The 22,655-nt window shown below is 47.5% G+C and overlaps 1 protein-coding gene across 2 annotated transcripts in view; it reads right to left on the reverse strand.

Moving 5' to 3' along the window:
- pgfb (placental growth factor b) overlaps positions 1-22,398 on the reverse strand; it is a 34,787-nt gene extending 12,389 nt beyond the window's left edge. For both annotated transcript variants that reach the window (XR_014619477.1, XM_084310069.1), the window contains exon 1: positions 21,895-22,398. Coding sequence is in view for 1 of the 2 variants with exons in the window: in XM_084310069.1 (XP_084166195.1) it covers positions 21,895-22,083 (189 nt within the window). In the remaining variant the exon portion in view is untranslated. The remainder of the gene's footprint in view (positions 1-21,894) is intronic.
- Between the last annotated feature and the right edge of the window lie 257 nt (positions 22,399-22,655).

A 22,655-nucleotide genomic window follows, 5' to 3' on the forward strand; every position in this document is an offset into this window, starting at 1 on the left:
GCTACTGTGGAGAGTTTACCAGTAAACACGGCACAAACGCACCAGCGTGTCTCCCAAGTTGTCACTTTACACAACACGGTGTCATAAGTGAAACCCGAAGTGAAGCAACAAGGCATGGGAGATCATGAGGCGATCACAAGGCGATAAATCAAAAGGGCACAAACGTAGCTCCAGAAACGGGATGGAAGATCCATCCGTGAAGGAAAATAAATTGGTCCTCCAGAGAGCTAGCATACCGGCTGCGGTGAGTGGAATGCTAACAGTGGGCTAACGTTAGCAAACCAAACGAAAGCTCAGGGATGGCTACGTCCTTACAGTTGATACGACCTGACAAATTTGATTTCAATAACGCAAGTGACTGGCTAAGATGGATGTGCTGTTTCGAACGGTTTAGAATAGCGCCAGGACTTGATAAGAAAGAGTAGCGGTAAGTGGATCCTGATGTTTTGCCTTCATAACATGAATGGGTTATTATTATATGATTGGATTACTTGGAATCAAGGACTGCATAAATGAATGGTAAGTAAGTTCATGCTATTGTGTGGACTGTTTGGCTAACCAAAGATCTTTGGTAAAGACTTACGTTTTGACAAATTTAAACCAAGCTTCCTGGAGTTCTTTGCTCTAGGAAACCCTCCAGGAAAAGATTAACTCAGGTTATCTGATGTGGTGATGGGATGCTATCCGGTAGTACCGGTACTGTCGAGAGTTTACCAGGGAACATTGTACAAACGCACCAGCATGTCTCCCAAGTCATTACTTTAGAAAACAGTGCCTACCATAGATAGCTTATAATTTTTCAGGAAATAACGTATTCAGCATGAAAAAAAACAACAAAAAACCACTAATCAATGACCAAAGTTTTGGTCAACTAAGACCAAATTGACAGAATAATGGACTAAGAGGGTAGGTCTCTCAAACTTCCTTTGACAGGAGAATAGTGATCAGTACAGTGAGGGGTGGTTCCAAAGAAGAACTAGAACAGGTGTGTTTGTGTCAGATACAGCAGGCCTGAAACTACAGGAGTCATACACACTGGAGTGCAACACTAGGAGTCATACACACTGGAGTGCAGTGCTAGGAGTCATACACACTGGAGTGCAACACTAGGAGTCATACACACTGGAGTGCAACACTAGGAGTCATACACACTGGAGTGCAACGTTAGGAGTCATACACACTGGAGTGCAACACTAGGAGTCATACACGCTGGAGTGCAACGTTAGGAGTCATACACACTGGAGTGCAATGTTAGGAGTCATACACACTGGAGTGCAACACTAGGAGTCATACACGCTGGAGTGCAACGTTAGGAGTCATACACACTGGAGTGCAACACTAGGAGTCATACACGCTGGAGTGCAACGTTAGGAGTCATACACACTGGAGTGCAACGCTAGGAGTCATACACGCTGGAGTGCAACGCTAGGAGTCATACACACTGGAGTGCAACGCTAGGAGTCATACACACTGGAGTGCAACGCTAGGAGTCATACACGCTGGAGTGCAACGCTAGGAGTCATACACACTGGAGTGCAACGCTAGGAGTCATACACACTGGAGTGCAGTGCTAGGAGTCATACACGCTGGAGTGCAACATTAGGAGTCATACACACTGGAGTGCAACACTAGGAGTCAGACACGCTGGAGTGCAACGCTAGGAGTCATACACGCTGGAGTGCAACGCTAGGAGTCATACACACTGGAGTGCAACGTTAGGAGTCATACACACTGGAGTGCAACGTTAGGAGTCATACACACTGGAGTGCAACGCTAGGAGTCATACACACTGGAGTGCAACACTAGGAGTCATACACGCTGGAGTGCAGTGTTAGGAGTCATACACACTGGAGTGCAGTGCTAGGAGTCATACACACTGGAGCGCAGTGCTAGGAGTCATACACACTGGAGTGCAACGTTAGGAGTCATACACACTGGAGTGCAACGTTAGGAGTCATACACGCTGGAGTGCAACGTTAGGAGTCATACACACTGGAGTGCAACGTTAGGAGTCATACACGCTGGAGCGCAGTGCTAGGAGTCATACACACTGGAGTGCAACGCTAGGAGTCATACACGCTGGAGTGCAACGCTAGGAGTCATACATGCTGGAGTGCAACGTTAGGAGTCATACACGCTGGAGCGCAGTGCTAGGAGTCATACATGCTGGAGTGCAACGTTAGGAGTCATACACACTGGAGTGCAGTGCTAGGAGTCATACACACTGGAGTGCAACGTTAGGAGTCATACACACTGGAGTGCAGCTACTTCAAAAGAAAATGTTTTCTCCTATTTTCTTTGGCGTCTCTTGTCTAATGAAAGCTTGAAGCTGCTGTTGACGAAAATGTGTTCCTGCCGTCTCTGGGTCTGATAGGAGGACCTACTAAGGCCTGCCCCAGGCCTTCATATGCACATGTTGTTACACCAGCGAGGTTCCAGGGCTCTTAACTCCCCTCTCCCACACAGCTGAGCGGCCTCATCTTTAACCTCTTGCTTCACACCATCCTGTAGGAGGGAGGGTAGGATGTTGTTTGTAGGAAAGTAATACAAGATGGAGACCAAACAATAATGGCCAATAAGGACTTCAGTCAGTAATGAATTTCAGCTGCTCTGAGGATGGTGAGATGGCCTTTTAATTGACTGCAATGGCAGATACTAACCACTTAGAGCCAAATAGTCATAACGTACAGTACTCCGGCCAGCCTGCACCATACAGTATACTGGACGATGACTCCTTCCTCTGTGAACAACGTCTTAAATGTGATGGAAAGCGCAGCAACGAGCGTGAAGTTTAGAAAGTTGAAAATTGGAATAATATTGTTCTGCGACAGCCCCACACCTAAACTCTCAGAATTCCTAGAGCACACTTTCTTGCCAAATTAAACACGGCAGTTAAAACACATGAAAAGCTTAGCTGTGGTGGTAATGGATAGGACACCATCCTCTCCCGAGTGGCTGGACAAGCAGAGGATAATGTGTCGAGAACTACTGTAGACGTTTTGTCTGTCGTCTGTGTGTCTCTTCTTCTCCTTTGGACTGTCGAGCTGTGACAATAAGTTCTGGACCCGTTTCACTTTAGTGGCATGTTAAAGAGTTTGAAAGGGATGGGATTTAAAAACAAGGTCATTTGCAATTATAAGCCACTTTTTTTTGTATTCATGACAGGGAAGATGGGAGAGTCAAAAGCAAAAAAAAGGGTCTTGGATGTCGAGCAGACAAACCCCAGTCCAAAGAAATGTCCATCACATTGAAGCGTGCGTCATAGGAAAGTATGATCAAGCTATGCTTCATGTCTACTTGTATTGCCTCCTATAACAAGGTTTTACCACAATGTTGATTGTGAATCGACAGCCCATGGAGGTCAGTGATTTTGGAGACTGTGGGGAGGAATGGGAAGCGACCGACTGACTGACCATCTCACCCCCACCCACCTCAAGATCCAGGCCGACGGAGGACCAGCCAACGCCCCCCCCCTCCCCCAGCCAGTCAGTAAGACTGAAAACATACGGCCCAATGGATGTGTGTCATGTTGTGTAGGTCGCCCAGTGAATGGTGGGCCTAGCTGGCGGTAAACACGAGCTCACACAGGGCGCTACATGGGGCACTGTAGTAGAACAAGTGAACACAAACAGTGAGACAGACAGACAGCAGAGTGAGAGAAAGGCATTCCTCTTTCCCATCCCAGATTCCAGTGTGACTACTAAACCGCCACTACTATGCCGTTAACTCTCAGGCTTCTCATTGGGCCTGGTGATCACACCGTCTTCTCTCCTCGACGGCTCCAAGGGGAAAAAAATAAAGACAGCTTGTATTTCCGTCCCCTTTGCGGGTCCGACTGACCGACTGTGTCCAGAGCGGACTTGTGATCACAGAACGTTCTCCCCGAAAACACCCGACGGACTTCGCCCTCCGACCACGCGCCAGATTTGTACGTCGCAGTACATCTGACGCATTTCGTCAAAGGTTACAGTCGGAGAAGAGATTTTGAATGTACGGATTCCGAGCAGCCGACTCCAGCCTTTGGGTGCATGGAAGTGTTAGTCAGAGGTTAATGACAGCTGTGTTACTGTATATTTTAGGAAAATAAGAATTCACTTAAAGGCCCAATCTGAAATCCAAACACAAAGACACAAGTCTCCCCACCACTGAAAGAAAAATAATTGAGACACGTTTTCATTCTCTAGTTCATAGGTGTCAAACTCACGGCCCGCGGGCCAAATCCCGCCCGCCACGTCATTTGATGTGGCCCCCCAAGAGCCCAGGATTTTTTTTTTTTTTTTTACATTAATATTGGGTTAAAAAATAGCAGTGTTAAAATAATTGTGGGTTAATGCGTTAATAAAGCTTTAACTTTGACAGCCTTAGTTATTACACATTCTTACACATACATGTATGTTGAACATCTGAGGTAACAAAGGAAAAAATTACTCCTCAGACATTCTTTGACAATTTTACAGCCCAAAATACAAAAAAGATCCAGGCGGAATAGGTAACAAAGGGTTGAAGAAATATTGTCTGAACTGTCAGATGCAAGCTGGCTGTGTGACATAACCGAGCATCTCGCTCAATTGAATAAGAAGCTGTAGGGATGCAAACAAGTCCCACCCAAAACTTGACCAATATAGTTGTGAACTGAGACAACCCTTATTTTGTTATTTTTGAGTACAGTTACAGTTGTGTGTTCATGCAGACACATAATAGCAATTTCATTACGAATTGAAAATGGGGGACCCTGATGTAAACAAGTCGAAAGTCTTTCTCTGGTCTGCATCCCCTTAACAATTGTGTGTATTGAGCTGTACTGTACCCATTCTGCAATCTGTTAATTAAAGTTAATTAAACTATCTTCCATTAGTTGGATGTATGGCCTCTGCAAGGTTGTGTGCAGCCATTTGTTTTTGTAACATCTGCTACATCTGTCCCACGTGTTCTTTGCAGCTCACAGTTGTTAGTTCTGCCCCTCTTGACTGTGACAAAAAGGTTTTGAACAAACTTAATGTCATAGCTTGTATTTGATGATATTCTTCTTTGTTATTTACTTGAATGGTTTGATCATTGATTGGTGGAGTAATATGGGGTTCTGATAAACTAAAATTATTTGTTAAAATAACATAAGCTAACATATATTTTTATATTTATGCAAATGAATATGCAATATGTATAACTTGAATAAGTAATAAATACAGAAACACCATGTTTAACAATATGTAAATGTGTAGCTACATTTATTTTACATTACATTAACATTTATACGGACTTTGGCCCTTTGAGGGCAACCATAATGCTGATGTTGTGAGGTTTTGTCCGCTGCTCACCTACTTTCTCTGTCTTCTTTAAGCCTACTGTTAGGAATTCCCTACTCACTCTCTCTAGCCCCCACCCTCTCGTTCTTTACTCTCGTTTACTCTCAGTGGCCACACCTGGACTATTATCAATTACCTCTCGCACCTGTGGTGGCAGGCTAATTAGTTCCCCTGTGGGCTTTAAATACCAGGGCTCTTCCCCTCGTTTCGGCGTGGGGTCGTGTTGTATTCATGCTGAGTCATATTCTCTAACATCTAGACTCTTTCGGGAGATCCTCTGGTCTACCAATGCTGTATATGGATTTCTCCAGCCTTGAGATGTTTTGCTCCAGCCTTCGTCTGCTGTCGCCGTAGCCTGTGGAGGAGACTGTTCTGCGCTCCCTGTACTTCCACGGGAGGCACCCCAGCGCTCCACTGCAGACCCCAGCGCAGCTGTTCGTCCTGACGCACATCTAGACCAACGCGCATCTCCCGGACCCTCGGGCTTGGCACGCTCTCCAGTCACCAGCGCGCAACGCGCATCTGCAAGGGCTTGGCACGCTCTCCAGTCACCAGCGCGCAACGCGCATCTTCAAGGGCTTGGCACGCTCTCCAGTCTCCAGCGCGCAACGCGCATCTTCCAAGGATCCTCGTGCTTGGCACGCTCTCCAGTCACCAGCGCGCAACGCGCATCTGCAAGGGCTTGGCACGCTCTCCAGTCACCAGCGCGCAACGCGCATCTTCAAGGGCTTGGCACGCTCTCCAGTCTCCAGCGCGCAACGCGCATCTTCCAAGGTTCCTCGTGCTTGGCACACTCCTCCTCGCAGACGCACCCCGAGGCGTCTCTCGGTTCCGACGTGCACACCAAGGTGTGGCGCGCCACTCTGTTCCTCGGCTCCGACAGCGGCTACCCGGTGGACGACACCCTCGCCACCGCCACTGTTCCAGCACTCTGTTCCTCGGCTCCGACAGCGGCTACCCGGTGGACGACACCCTCGCCACCGCCACTGTTCCAGCACTCTGTTCCTCGGCTCCGACAGCGGCTACCCGGTGGACGACACCCTCGCCACCGCCACTGTTCCAGCACTCTGTTCCTCGGCTCCGACAGCGGCTACCCGGTGGACGACACCCTCGCCACCGCCACTGTTCCAGCACTCTGTTCCTCGGCTCCGACAGCGGCTACCCGGTGGACGACACCCTCGCCACCGCCACTGTTCCAGCACTCTGTTCCTCGGCTCCGACAGTCGGCTACCCGGTGGACGACACCCTCGCCACCGCCACTGTTCCAGCACTCTGTTCCTCGGCTCCGACAGCGGCTACCCGGTGGACGACACCCTCGCCACCGCCACTGTTCCAGCACTCTGTTCCTCGGCTCGGACTGCCAGCCACCCGGTGGCGATGCCCTCGCCCCGCTGCTGTCCCTGTACCATTACGCATACGCCTGGGTGAGTTTTGATTGTGATGTCACTCACCCAGCGTAATGCCCCTTGCCCCCTTCCCGCTGCGTTTCCTGTACCATTACGCATACGCCTGGGTGAGTTTTGATTGTGATGTCACTCTCCCAGCGTAATGCCCCTTGCCCCCTTCCCGCTGCGTTTCCTGTACCATTACGCATACGCCTGGGTGAGTTTTGATTGTGATGTCACTCTCCCAGCGTAATGCCCCTTGCCCCCTTCCCGCTGCGTTTCCTGTACCATTACGCATACGCCTGGGTGAGTTTTGATTGTGATGTCACTCTCCCAGCGTAATGCCTCTTGCCCCCGTCTCGCTGCTGTTCCTGTACCATTACGCATACGCCTGGGTGAGTTTTGATTGTGATGTCACTCACCCAGCGTATTGCCTCCTTTAGTTCTCACTTAGTTAGTAGTTTGGACATTTCATCTCCCACTCTGTTTTTGTTCTCACTTAGATAGTATTTTTGGACATTACATCTCCCCCTGTGTGTTTGTCACACGAAGATATTATTACTTTGTTACCTTGTTTATTTGGACTGTTCTGCATCTGCTCTGTTTGTTCCCTTTTGAATATTAACCCTCTCCTCTGTTCTGCAGAGCGGCCCAGATGTTTTCCCACCAGTCCCCAGTTCCTCCCTGTTCCCCAGCCCGCCTCCGCGGGCCTCAGTCCCCTCTGTTCCCTAGTTCTCCCCTTTCTAGTTCCACCTAGTTCCTGGTCCCAAGTTCTCCCCTTCTAGTTCCACCTAGTTCCTTGTCCCTAGTTCTCCTAGTCCCCAGTTCTCCTGTTCCCTAGCTCTCCTTGTCCCGACTTCTCCTAGTCTCTAGTTCCTCTGTTCCTTTAACCTTCCCCTAGTGTTCCTTTAACTTTCCCCTAGCGTTCATTAACCTTCCCTTAGTGTTCCCTTTTCCTGCCCGCCTCTTAAAGGCACCTAGTTTTTCCCCTCTTGTTATATTTCTGTATTTGTGTTCTCCCTTAAAGGGACAGTGCCCTTTTTCCCTGTCTCTCAATAAATATCTGTTTCTTGGCAAACCATCTTACCTGTCTTGTGTTGTGCGATTGGGGTCGGTTACAAACCACAACAGTACGACCCCACCAGATCGACGACCCCAGCCAGCACAGACGGTGTATGTTGGGTTTGCCTTTTTTTTTTCTCTTGTTCCCTCTAGTTCCCCTCTAGCTCCCCTGTTAGCTCCCCTGTTAGCCCTGTTGGCTTCCCTGTTAGCCCAGTTTAGCTCCCCTGTTAGCCTGTTAGCTCCCCTGTTAGCCCTGTTGGCTTCCCTGTTAGCCCTGTTTGACCCCCCTGCAGCTTGTTAGGCCTCTACTACCAGCATGGCCCCTGTAGCTAGCCTTGCCCTGGCAGCTAACCCAGTCCCTCAGCAGAGCCCCAGTCTGCTAGCTTAGCCCCGGCTGCTAGCACAGCCTCTATGTTTTATGCAGCCCTTGCTGCTGGCATGGGCCCTGTAGCTAGCCAGGCCCAAGCAGCTAACCCGGTCCCTCTGCATGGCCTCCACTTTTTTGTGTAGTTTCCCCACTGCTAGGACTGCCCTTTCAGCTAGCAAGGTCAGTTTATCTCCCACTGCTAGGACTGCCCTTTCAGCTAGCAAGGTCAGTATTCCCACTGCTAGGACTGCCCTTTCAGCTAGCAAGGTCAGTATTCCCACTGCTAGGACTGCCCTTTCAGCTAGCAAGGTCAGTTTCCCCACTGCTAGGACTGCCCTTTCAGCTAGCAAGGTCAGTTTATCTCCCACTGCTAGGACTGCCCTTTCAGCTAGCAAGGTCAGTTTATCTCACACAGCTAGGACTGTCCTTCCAGCTAGCTTGTTCTCTCATGCTGGTCCAGCCCTGTCTGCCAGCCTAGCTCCGGCAGCTAGCGCAGCCTCTATGTTAATGTAGCAGTACAGCTGGCATAGGCCCTGTAGCTATCAGTGCCTTGGCAGCTACCCTTTCCCCCTGCTAGCCTAGCTCGGCAGCTAGCGCAGCCTCTATGTTGATGTAGCAGTACAGCTAGCATAGGCCCTGTAGCTATCAGTGCCCTGGCAGCTACCCTTTCCCTCTGCTAGCCTAGCTCGGCAGCTTGCACAGCCTCTATGTTGATGTAGCAGTACAGCTAGCATAGGCCCTGTAGCTATCAGTGCCCTGGCAGCTAACTTTCCCTCTGCTAGCCCTTTCCCGGTGCTACCATGGTTACCCCTTAGCTACCCTGCTTGCCCCTCAGTTCCTCTAGACCAGTTCTCTAGACCAGTTCTCTAGACCAGTTCTCTAGGCCAGTTCTCTAAACCAGTTCTCTAGACCGGTTCTCTAGGCCAGTTCTCTTGGCCAGTTCTCTAGGCCAGTTCTCTAGACCAGTTCCTCTAGACTAGTTCTCTGGACCCAGTTCCTCCTGACCCGGTTCCTCTAGGCCCGGTTTCCTCTAGGCCGGTTCCTCCAGTTACCCCTCGGCGACCCTGTTTCTTTTGCTAGCCCCACTCTTGTGGTGGCTTCCCCTGCTGGCTTGGCCAGTACCTTTTGTTTTTGTCTTGTTTTGCCCCCTGCCACTCTGTCTGTATTTGTTTTGGGTCGCCAGGTGGCTCCCGTTGAGGGGGGGGTACTGTGAGGTTTTGTCCGCTGCTCACCTACTTTCTCTGTCTTCTTTAAGCCTACTGTTAGGAATTCCCTACTCACTCTCTCTAGCCCCCACCCTCTCGTTCTTTACTCTCGTTTACTCTCAGTGGCCACACCTGGACTATTATCAATTACCTCTCGCACCTGTGGTGGCAGGCTAATTAGTTCCCCTGTGGGCTTTAAATACCAGGGCTCTTCCCCTCGTTTCGGCGTGGGGTCGTGTTGTATTCATGCTGAGTCATATTCTCTAACATCTAGACTCTTTCGGGAGATCCTCTGGTCTACCAATGCTGTATATGGATTTCTCCAGCCTTGAGATGTTTTGCTCCAGCCTTCGTCTGCTGTCGCCGTAGCCTGTGGAGGAGACTGTTCTGCGCTCCCTGTACTTCCACGGGAGGCACCCCAGCGCTCCACTGCAGACCCCAGCGCAGCTGTTCGTCCTGACGCACATCTAGACCAACGCGCATCTCCCGGACCCTCGGGCTTGGCACGCTCTCCAGTCACCAGCGCGCAACGCGCATCTGCAAGGGCTTGGCACGCTCTCCAGTCACCAGCGCGCAACGCGCATCTTCAAGGGCTTGGCACGCTCTCCAGTCTCCAGCGCGCAACGCGCATCTTCCAAGGATCCTCGTGCTTGGCACGCTCTCCAGTCACCAGCGCGCAACGCGCATCTGCAAGGGCTTGGCACGCTCTCCAGTCACCAGCGCGCAACGCGCATCTTCAAGGGCTTGGCACGCTCTCCAGTCTCCAGCGCGCAACGCGCATCTTCCAAGGTTCCTCGTGCTTGGCACACTCCTCCTCGCAGACGCACCCCGAGGCGTCTCTCGGTTCCGACGTGCACACCAAGGTGTGGCGCGCCACTCTGTTCCTCGGCTCCGACAGCGGCTACCCGGTGGACGACACCCTCGCCACCGCCACTGTTCCAGCACTCTGTTCCTCGGCTCCGACAGCGGCTACCCGGTGGACGACACCCTCGCCACCGCCACTGTTCCAGCACTCTGTTCCTCGGCTCCGACAGCGGCTACCCGGTGGACGACACCCTCGCCACCGCCACTGTTCCAGCACTCTGTTCCTCGGCTCCGACAGCGGCTACCCGGTGGACGACACCCTCGCCACCGCCACTGTTCCAGCACTCTGTTCCTCGGCTCCGACAGCGGCTACCCGGTGGACGACACCCTCGCCACCGCCACTGTTCCAGCACTCTGTTCCTCGGCTCCGACAGTCGGCTACCCGGTGGACGACACCCTCGCCACCGCCACTGTTCCAGCACTCTGTTCCTCGGCTCCGACAGCGGCTACCCGGTGGACGACACCCTCGCCACCGCCACTGTTCCAGCACTCTGTTCCTCGGCTCGGACTGCCAGCCACCCGGTGGCGATGCCCTCGCCCCGCTGCTGTCCCTGTACCATTACGCATACGCCTGGGTGAGTTTTGATTGTGATGTCACTCACCCAGCGTAATGCCCCTTGCCCCCTTCCCGCTGCGTTTCCTGTACCATTACGCATACGCCTGGGTGAGTTTTGATTGTGATGTCACTCTCCCAGCGTAATGCCCCTTGCCCCCTTCCCGCTGCGTTTCCTGTACCATTACGCATACGCCTGGGTGAGTTTTGATTGTGATGTCACTCTCCCAGCGTAATGCCCCTTGCCCCCTTCCCGCTGCGTTTCCTGTACCATTACGCATACGCCTGGGTGAGTTTTGATTGTGATGTCACTCTCCCAGCGTAATGCCTCTTGCCCCCGTCTCGCTGCTGTTCCTGTACCATTACGCATACGCCTGGGTGAGTTTTGATTGTGATGTCACTCACCCAGCGTATTGCCTCCTTTAGTTCTCACTTAGTTAGTAGTTTGGACATTTCATCTCCCACTCTGTTTTTGTTCTCACTTAGATAGTATTTTTGGACATTACATCTCCCCCTGTGTGTTTGTCACACGAAGATATTATTACTTTGTTACCTTGTTTATTTGGACTGTTCTGCATCTGCTCTGTTTGTTCCCTTTTGAATATTAACCCTCTCCTCTGTTCTGCAGAGCGGCCCAGATGTTTTCCCACCAGTCCCCAGTTCCTCCCTGTTCCCCAGCCCGCCTCCGCGGGCCTCAGTCCCCTCTGTTCCCTAGTTCTCCCCTTTCTAGTTCCACCTAGTTCCTGGTCCCAAGTTCTCCCCTTCTAGTTCCACCTAGTTCCTTGTCCCTAGTTCTCCTAGTCCCCAGTTCTCCTGTTCCCTAGCTCTCCTTGTCCCGACTTCTCCTAGTCTCTAGTTCCTCTGTTCCTTTAACCTTCCCCTAGTGTTCCTTTAACTTTCCCCTAGCGTTCATTAACCTTCCCTTAGTGTTCCCTTTTCCTGCCCGCCTCTTAAAGGCACCTAGTTTTTCCCCTCTTGTTATATTCCTGTATTTGTGTTCTCCCTTAAAGGGACAGTGCCCTTTTTCCCTGTCTCTCAATAAATATCTGTTTCTTGGCAAACCATCTTACCTGTCTTGTGTTGTGCGATTGGGGTCGGTTACAAACCACAACAGATGTGGCCCTCTGTGAAAATGAGTTTGACAGTCTAGTTAATGGAATGAGGTCATGATACAAGTACTAACACTAGGCGGCAGGTGAATATGAGTTTGTAATAGTATTTGCTATGTTTTGCGGTGTGAAGAAACATTGGTAGTATGGTTGTAATGGTTGTAAACACTGGAGTAGAACAGACCTCAGATCTGATTCTGGAACACATTCCAAATGGATGCTTTGAAGAATTCAATGTTTACATGGTGAATATCTCACTGGATCTCATGGAGAATGAGAATATTTGATTATTGTCTAAACAAACAAAACTCAGAAATGAGAGCCTTTTATTGGGCACAGCGGCAAAGTGACATAGGAAAGGTAAAGGTCTGTAGTAATGCTGGTTTAGATAGAGCTCATTTCCTCAATACAGGACCATTAATGCATGCACGAATGCACACACAGACACACACACACACACACGCACACACACACACACACACACACACACACGCGCACACACACACACACACACACACACACACACACACACACACACACACACACACACACACACACACACACACACACACACACACACACACACACACACAGACACACAGACACACAGACGCACACACACGACACAGGTCCTCTGATAAGGCTGACCAGCGGTAATTGTGGTCCCTATTACAGTAAATGCTCTACTCCCTGTGTAAACGACAGTAAATTGCATCCAGATGGTAGATTAAAGTCTGCACTGGACGGACGCACCCCCCCCCCCCCCCCCCCACACACACACACCCCTTCTCCCCCATAGGAGGAAGGAGAAATCCATATTTCCTGATTGCGATTGCACCTCTCCCTTGGGCCCGGACATTACAACTAGAAGAGGAGAACCACGACAAGGCCAATAACTTCCCCGTCAACCAGCGGGTCACTCACTACATGCACGCTGACAACGTTATTGTTCAAGTTGCACATGGGATGGAAAGATGTGTATGAGAGAGAGAGAGAGAGAGAGAGAGAGAGAGAGAGGTGGGGGGGGGGAGAGAGGAGGGGGAGAGAGACAGAGCGAGGGAGGGAGGGAAAGAGAGAATCTGGACTTTGCCTTTTGATGTTCTTTAATGGACTGTTTATGTTAAAACAAACTAGAGTCAACACTGGCAACACATGTCGTTATAACCCTCTCCATCCTCCACACACACACGCGTGCGCGCGCGCACACACACACACACACACACTCCGCACCTACTCCCGTACTCCCCATGCACAGATTGATAAACCTAGATCTCTGGACAATCCAGAGAGACTCCGTGGGCAATCTGCACATGCAGAGTTCGGGAGTAGGTGCGGAAAAGTGACTATAGCTCTGACGAGAAAGTGCAGATCGACTTGGGATTGGTCTCTCCGTGTTCAGGAGACTCAGGCGTAGAAAAGTATATTGGATCATGTCTCCAGCACCCCCACAGCTGTAGCTACAACCACTTAATGGCAAGGCTCTCATCCACATTCATTCATTTTCTCCCCCGCTCTCTCTCCCATGAGCTCAATGTAACGCGGAAGTGCAGTGGTCTATAGCGTTCGGCCTTGGTAAATACAGTAGTTGGTATATTTTCCCGACTATGAAAAAATGCCAGCTAGTTGTTAGTGTGTATGTTGCATAGCAACAGCCTTGCAGTGCAGGCAGCCAGGAGGTAAATAATGTAAAAATCTAAAATATTAAATGTACTAATAAAAACATAAACATTTAAATTGAAGTGTGTCTTACTTTCATATTGTGATAGCCTACTTGGTAACCGTTTTATAAAAGCAATAGCTCACTTCAGGCCATGGCATAATATGGTTAATATATCGCAGCTAAGGGGCTGTCAGCGAACTACGCCCCTTAGCTGTGATATAATGACCATATATATACCTGTTGTGAGCTATTGGTTAAGTATACCGGGAGATGTGTGTGTGTGTGTGCTCTCATTGAAATGCCAGCTGAGTGGTAAGCCAGCTGTCTGCCTGTCTGTCTGTCTGTCTGTCTGTCTGTCTGTCTGTCTGTCTGTCTGTCTGTCTGTCTGTCTGTCTGTCTGTCTGTCTGTCTGTCTGTCTGTCTGTCTGTCTCTCTCTCTGTCTGTCTCTCTCTCTCTCTCTCTCTCTCTCTCTCTCTCTCTCTCTCTCTCTCTCTCTCTCTCTCTCTCTCTCTCTCTCTCTCTCCTTCTTCTGTGCCACAGACAGTTGTCACTAAATTATCAGGACAACTGAGACTAATTAGTCGGCAATCTCAAGAAAAAGGGCAATTATTTTGCTTATTAATGGCTCATGGCTCAGTTGAGGAGCGTCAAGCGAAACAAGCAAGCAGCAGAATCATTGGACTTCTGGTTAAAATAAAGGTCCACAATTCAAAGTCTATCATGAAGAAAAAAGTATAAAAGTACAATAAATGCAGATAATATAGATGTAGGAATGTGAACAACACAGTTTTTAGCTAGTCGACGTGTCGGGCCGGGGGCATCTATCAACAAGTCGTCAGGTTTTTGTGTAGGTTTTTTTAAGATACATATTGGCTTAAAAATGCACTATATATTATAATATGGCTTAATTCACCACAAAATGTATCTTAATGTAATATTTTCCCATATCAGATATGGATTTGCTTCATCACCATCATTCCAACAGACTGTGTATACACTGTCCTTTCAGCACCATAGTTGCGTGGAGCAGAGATGGATGTTCCCTCTGTGTTCTGTATATGTGGCTACATTGATCCGTTGTGTCAGACCGTCTACGTCTGTTTTTAATACAGTACATTTTCAATGAGGAGTATCTGGTTGTTGGACAGGGTTAATGTTGTGTCCGTCTCCACCAGATTTGTGTCTGTTTTGATGGACAGAATGGTTTGGAAAGGAACTGACTAAAGCGGTGAACCACGTAACGCGCTGCGTCGCGGCACGGCCGACCCAGGTTCGATTCCCGGACCCGGCGTTCTTTGCCGAATGTCTTCCCCTGCTCTCCCATTTCCTCCTCTCCATCTCTCTCTACCGGACTGCCCAGTAGTAAAAAAAACGCAATACAAATCTACAAAAACACATTAAAAAAATTTATAATAATAAATAAACCAACGGACAGTAATACCTTCCGTCAAATGTCTATCCGTTCATTGACAGATAGACGGTGCATACTGTATTCCTTTATGCAGCGCAATTTTCAATCTTCAAAATTAATCTAAACTGCTACCTGGTTATTTCAATGATTTGCTAAATTAGAGCACTACACTCCTATTTGCAAAAGAGTACAGTTTTTTCTTTTTTGAATAGGCTATTACAAAAGAAAACATCCCTTTTTTTTCTCGATTTTTTTATAGTGATTTAAGGCTTTCAGGAGTAAGTAGACTAATCCAGCCTTACTCAGCAATATGGAGACCAGTTTGTCTTTGAAGCTTACTTCCTATATTCAAGGCCATCCATAACCTCGCCCCTCCATACCTGTCCGACCTCCTCCACATCAACATTCCCACCCGGTCCCTCAGGTCTGCCTCCTCCATCAATCTGACCGTCCCCCCTGGGGTCAAGAGCCTTCAGCCGCTCTGCCCCTCGCCTCTGGAACTCCCTCCCCCCCGACATCAGGAACATTGACTCCATTATCACATTTAAAACCCACCTCAAAACCCACCTGTTTAGGCAGGCGTATATGTCTGATTTGATTGTAATTTGATATTTGATTGTAATTGTAAATTAACTGTTTTTAATTGTTGTACAGCGACCTTGAGTGCCTTGAAAGGCGCCTTATAAATACAATGTATTCTTATTTATTATTACTTAACCTACAGTTCAAATACATTTTGGAATACATTTTAAATGTAACGCATTTTCTCCTGTGTTGTCTGTTTATTACAGCCTCACATAACCTTACAGATGATGAAAATACTACTACTACTAATAACAATAATAATATCATTTTTATTCAAGAAGAATTTGCTCTAGAGTCTAGTGTCGGAATCTGTTTAGTATTGGTAACGGTATCGGTATCGGCAGATATAGGCCGTACGGTGAAGGCTGAGAGAAGTGGCTAGAAAACGATTCTCGTTCCCACCTCGGCGGACTACACAATTTTCACTCTGGGCTAAAGATCTATTGGTGTAGATTTAGGAATAAAAAGTTCTCCAATCCTGCCCATTTTGCGCAATCGTAATTTTAAGTCGGGACTAGATCTTTCCTCGCGAATGGATACTTGGTCACCACAGAGTTTTATTTGACGTAATTGGTGTGAGTTCGTCACGTATCTTGCACTCAACCAATAGCAGTTCTCTTTGTTGCGAGGATACGGCCATCCGGTGACAACAAATGACATGAACAGAGTAACGTTACGGACAAAAATGGACAAAAAACACCTTCTAAAGTTCGCAAAAAGGTTTCTAAACAATGTTATATGCATCTCATGTCCGTTCAGAAAGAGCGTGTACAAGATTTTACACAGACACGGTGGGATAGATATAGAAACTGCGTTGAACGGTGGCTTAACCTACCAGGCCAGAATCATACCATTACGGAGACATCCAAACATTGTTTAGAGATCGATTTGTGTCATAAATGTATATCTGTATGTCATGTATGTCATAAATGTCATGATGAATTGAAAATGGGGGATCCTGATGTAAACAAGACGAAAGTCGTTCTCTCGTCTGCATCCCCTTAACAATTGTGTGTATTGAGCCGTACTGTATTGTACCCATTCTGCAATCTGTTAATACAGTTTGAAAATTGTGTAGTCCGCCGAGGTGGGAACGGGATGAAACGATACAGCCTTCACCAGTTCACCTTACGGCCTAATATCCAAATTCAGATATCGGTATCAGTATTGGAACTGAAAAAAGTGGATTGCTCGTCTCTAGGTTGGACTCAAGCATAATGTTGTGTTGCTACTAGTGTTAATGTAAAGGAATCACCTGAACAAAACCATCTCCTTGCACACAGATAGGAGCACAGAAGCTGGAGGCTCTCTCCGTCTAAAGCCTGTATGGCCACCAGTGATGCCAGTAACTAGTTACTAAGTAACTAGTTATTGTAATCTGATTACTTTTTTCAGTAAATAGTCATCTAACTTGTTACTTTTTACAAGCCAGTAATCTGATTACAGTTACTTTTCCAAGTGGCTGTGAGTTACTATTTAGTTACTATCTCATAATGCTGATGATAAGCGAGCCAGGGGTACAGTCAGCTAGACCGGAGTATGGCCTGATGGCTGATGACGTCTCATGATGACCTGTCTGAGCAGCCAATCATGATTTATGACATATGCACTTTCAATAAAGCATTATTTAAAAAAAAAACTGTTGTCATTCTTGTGGCAGCAGCAGGGGGGATGACGACGACTTCGTAACCTAGTTACTTTCAAAGTAACTAAGTTACTTTGATAATCAAGTAATCAGTAAAGTAACTAGATTACTTTTTAAAGGAGTAATCAGTAATCAGTAATCAGATTATTTTTACAAGTAATCTGTGGCATCACTGATGGCCACTCTTTCCTCTATTCTCAATCGCAGGCAAATTAATCACCTTTGAAATGTTAGCATAAAGACCTTTATCCCAAATGAAAAAGTCCTAACACTCTGGCAGGGTCAAAGGGGCTAATGAAAAAGGGGGGAACTCATCCAAAAGAACGTCTCCTCTTGGAGCAAAACCAGAGAAATTGTATTTTCTTTTTTATCTCTTATCATAAAAGCTTTTAAAGCTTTGTCTTCACTGATTCAGTCCATTTTCAATATAATGAAGACATTTGACATTTGAATTCCAAATTGTGTAATCACCCACATGGAAATTGCCAACAGCCTTGTGGTCTGTTGCATGAAATCACTGAGTCATTACATTCAGCTTTAATTGTGTCAACGCACGTTTAATCTTGCCTCCTCAAATGACACAATTGCTAAGAGAGTGGAGAAGACAGGGCTAGGAAGAGTGGTTGATGAAGACAGGGCTAGAAAGAGTGGTTGATGAAGACAGGGCTAGGAAGAGTGGTTGGTGAAGACAGGGCTAGGAAGAGTGGTTGGTGAAGACAGGGCTAGGAAGAGTGGTTGGTGAAGACAGGGCTAGAAAGAGTGGTTGATGAAGACAGGGCTAGAAAGAGTGGTTGATGAAGACAGGGCTAGAAAGAGTGGTTGATGAAGACAGGGCTAGAAAGAGTGGTTGATGAAGACAGGGCTAGGAAGAGTGTTGGTGACAGATGAGGTATTCCGATGGTTAGAAAGTGTGGGAGGCCGCAGGCACCAGACACCGCACAGCTCTGCTTGGCAAAGCCCTTTCAATTTGGACTGTGCAAGCAGGATGTAAGCACTAATACTCAAATAACATTTTAAACACATTGAGACACACACACGCACACACACACGCACGCACGCACGACACACACACACACACACACACACACACACACACACACACACACACACACACACACACACACACACACACACACACACACACACACACACACACACACACACACACACACACACACACACACACACACACACACACACACACACACACACACACACACACACACACACACACACACACACACACACACACACACACACACACACACACACACACACACACACACACACACACACACACACACACACACACACACACACACACACACACACACACACACACACACACACACACACACACACACACACACACACACACACACACACACACACACACACACACACACACACACCAGGACAGTGCCCCAAACACCTCTGGACCCAGCAGAGGAAGCGCTAAGAATACACTGACCCGGAGGACAAAGTACCAAGGAATGTGAGCAACATCACTGGTGGTGGATGGCCAGTATGGAGCATTGTCTGTTTGAACGTTACCGGCTTGGTGACAGGGGGACCCAGGGGCCGTGTGACAGACTGCCATTGTTCCAAAGGGGAACCCAGGTGCTTCCACCCTGGATGAGGAGCCATATGGAGACAGGGACTGTTTCTAACAAACACTATGTCAGTGCTGTATACTGTACATGCAAGTGCGACATGGTATGTGCATTATAATGACGCACGTACACGCACACACACACACGCACTGACGCACGCACACACACACACACACACACACACACACACACACACACACACACACACACACACACGCACACACACACACACCTTGTGATAAATCAAATTTACACCAGCAGACTGCTGCACTAAACTAAGCCTTAAGTGCTGGGTGGTAAGCATGGTGCATGGTGATTATGTAGTTCCGGTTAACCTCTCCCTCTCTTGACCAGTCTGGGCTGCTCACAGTACATGTGAGTAAAGGTATAAGTCACACAATGTCAGTGTGAACAGCCCCAGCCGTGACACTGATGATGAGTAATTGTCATCATCAATTAGGAGCACATATTTAATTCAGGGTGGAGAAACACTCAAGCCCCGAAGAGGGACATTTATAAATGGTCTTCTCAACCACATGGCCAATGTTTGCTTTTCCATTCTGGTTGGCCAGTCTGAATACTGGTTTACTGTGGGCTCCGTCAGGGTAGACACCCCAGAGCCCATAGCATAGTGTCATACCTAGAATGACTGGGAGCACTCTTCATAGTTTAACCATCACAAAAAAATTTAGATATTCTAGTGTTGCTATATTGCTTGTTTGCCCATGACATGGACCATTTTGTTTAGATTGTGGTCAGAGGTCATGCAGGTTCAATTTGTCATGCAGGTGTTTATGGCTGCGGGGAGTTCTCATACACCAAGAAGGTGTTCCTTGGGAATTTACCTTATACGCTGATGACATAGTAATGAATGAAGGATGAGACAGAAGTGAAAAACACCTCCAGCATTTGTGTGTGAGAACTCTGAGAATGACTGTTGAATGTCAGTAGAACATCAACAACACTGTAAAGAGGGGAAGAGATGAAAACCAGCTCACCATATATTGTTGTTAATCTGGACACACAACGCAGCCTCTACCAGTACAACTCGGGAAGAATAAGTGCCTCTGGATAAGTAAGTACACTATGTAATTCCTCATATTCTGCCAAAACAGCTATGAGATAAGGGAGGGTATTCCACTTCTGCCGTTTAATGGATACCATACTCTTTCTCTGACATATTAGGAACCTCTAATTCTCACAGCCTGTGTGCGTGCTGTGCGCGCATGTGACCTGTGAGATGGGACCCGTGACCTCAGAAGGTTTACATTTGCCATCGGTCTTCAAGCAGTGAGGAGCCATTTAACCTGATACAAGTTAAGAGCCCTGGATTTTCTCACTCCTGTTTTGACTATGCAGGCCATGAGCTGATTACGAGGATTAGTGGAGATGTAGCAGGCTCTGCCTCTCCCACCAACCTCCGCCAGTAGCGGTACCCTTCACCCAGGACTCCAGCTCGCTCCGTCCACGAGAGCCTGGCGCTGAGTCTCAGTGTGGTCAAGATGTAATGCTTCTATACTTCCATACAGACCCCCGGCTGGCAACGGGGAGACCACTGTGGTGCCATTCAGCCCGATAGGCAGGGTCAGTCTATGAACTCTGCGACCATGGTACTGAATACACCCAGGAGAGGTTCTGCATTAAACATGAGAGGACGTCAGACAAAGCTGCCAGCACTGAGCCACCTTGGGACAAAACCGTGCAGAGACTGAATGGGCTCTAATGCTGGAGCTGCAGCACGGACGGTTGGCATTGTGCGTCCGCTGGCACATCCTCTCACACGGGTTTCTGCAGGAAGGCAAGACACAAGCCTTTAAATGAGTCGTCTCCTCACTCCAGTTTCAGTTCAGACCTATTTCTTGTTGGCAAATATTCAGTGTGAGGCTAAAAACGGGCATTGCCAGGGCACAAAAAACACAGACGAGCTTTGTGCTAATCCGTTCCTGCCTGACAGTGAGATGACAGGCTTGAAATTACAGTTTCAATAACGTGCGCACACACACGCGCGCACGCACACACACACACTACCACAACATCCTCATCCTCACTCTCATCATCATCTTCTTCATCATCATAATCATTGTCATTGTCATTGTCATCGTCGTCATTATTATCATCATCATCATCATCATTCGCATGACCTCATATTCACTAATTGTGGAGAAATATATATATGAAAAGAAAGCTGCAGGAGCAGGTGAAAAGTAGAGAATACAAGACTTTAAATATTCTTGCCAATTTCACCGGACACACTGCCAAGGCTCTAAGACTAAGCAGCTTGTTGAATTACAAGGGTCTCCTCTCTTACATTGCTTTGAAACAAGCACTATTTGGCACCATATAATATCAATAAGCTTACAATTACTGGAGAAACTTCAAACCTCGAGAAAAAGACTTGCAGGATATTCTTTCAAAAAGAGATCTCCGTTGGGGGAAAGGGATGTTAGGCTACTAAAGAACTATGCATGATCCGTTGTCTGTGAACCTGCCCTGGAATTATGACGCGCCTATAATTACAAGTTACTTAAGCTTCCACGCCTGTAATAGTGAGTCTGCTTGCATCATCTGCTCCATGGCGGTAGAGATGCAGTTAGTCACGTAACGCTCCTCCTCTCCTGTTTCAGGATGGCATGGCACGCGTTCAACAGGGGCATCAAGGTATCAACACACACACGCACGCACACGCACACGTTGCTATCAATTCCATCGCATCAAAGCTATCTGAAAAGTTTTGCTGACTCGGCCGTTTGGGATTTAACTTATTTAAGCCTTGAATACGTTCTAATTCAGATTCAGATTCAGATAGTTTTATTTATGCAACAAGTAGGCTACAATGGGATTCGATCCACAGCATAAAGGAATAGAAAGCAACAATTGACAGAGTAAAAAAAGCAGGTATTTATATACAATAAACTGTCTGCGGTATGCGTGCAATAAGTACAAATACGTATAAGTAAATAACAATTTGCGACAATACTTACGCATAATAATGGTGCCATTTTCATTGATTATCATTTAAATGATTGTAAATTTAAAAGGCATTACCCTGTTATATCTGTGTTGTACTACACTGTTTGGCTAATGATAATAAATGCATATTTCACTGGATAGTAATAACATACTGCGCCTACCTGAGCAGGTGAGACCTGAAGTTGAAGCGCCACCGCAATCTGGATGACGAAGCACAGTTTCATTTCGTGACGTCTGCTAAAGGAGAAGACGATGTTTTGCAATGTAAGCGAAATCCACCGATGTCCGTATTCTGCGTGATGATGATTGATGATGATGACAAAGGACGTCCAGAGTCGTGAGGCTCTCATCAGTTCCCGTCCTCTCAGTGACGGTGTGAATGAGCGTCTCGGCTCTCGGCACGTAGCTGTAACCTGATGAAGTCAAATGCTAACTGGGGAATAACTAAGGCCCATGCAGGAGACAAAGGAGGCAGTCGTGGTGGGAGAGCTAGATAAAGATAAAACAATTTAGATATAAACGTGCAGTGTCTCTTTTTGCCTTTAAAACACACCTTGTCTGTAGAAATGAAATAATATTTCTTTACAAAGCATATTCCAAGCAAAACTAGGAAATGGAAGAGTCAGCACATATCAGTCCAAAAAACGTCATATGATAAACGTGTTTATAAAAAAAAAAAAAAAAAAAAAGGCGCCAGTGAAGTTGCAGCAGTGTAGTTTGAAGCTCAGTGCAACGGTCTAGTTTCAGCCCTGCCCTGAGCAGTTAGTCGTAGAATGACATTTCACTTAACTCTCTACTTTCTTCACATGTTGCATGGCCATTTAAATCTCCTCCCCCTCTCTTTCCCTCCCTCTTTTGTTTTCCATCTGCCTTGACAGGAGCCTCTCATAAGTGATGACGTTTTATATTGTGTCTTTCTTTA

Source organism: Notolepis coatsorum (genome assembly GCF_963971535.1).
Source record: "Notolepis coatsorum genome assembly, chromosome: 3".
Lineage (NCBI taxonomy): Eukaryota > Metazoa > Chordata > Actinopteri > Aulopiformes > Paralepididae > Notolepis > Notolepis coatsorum.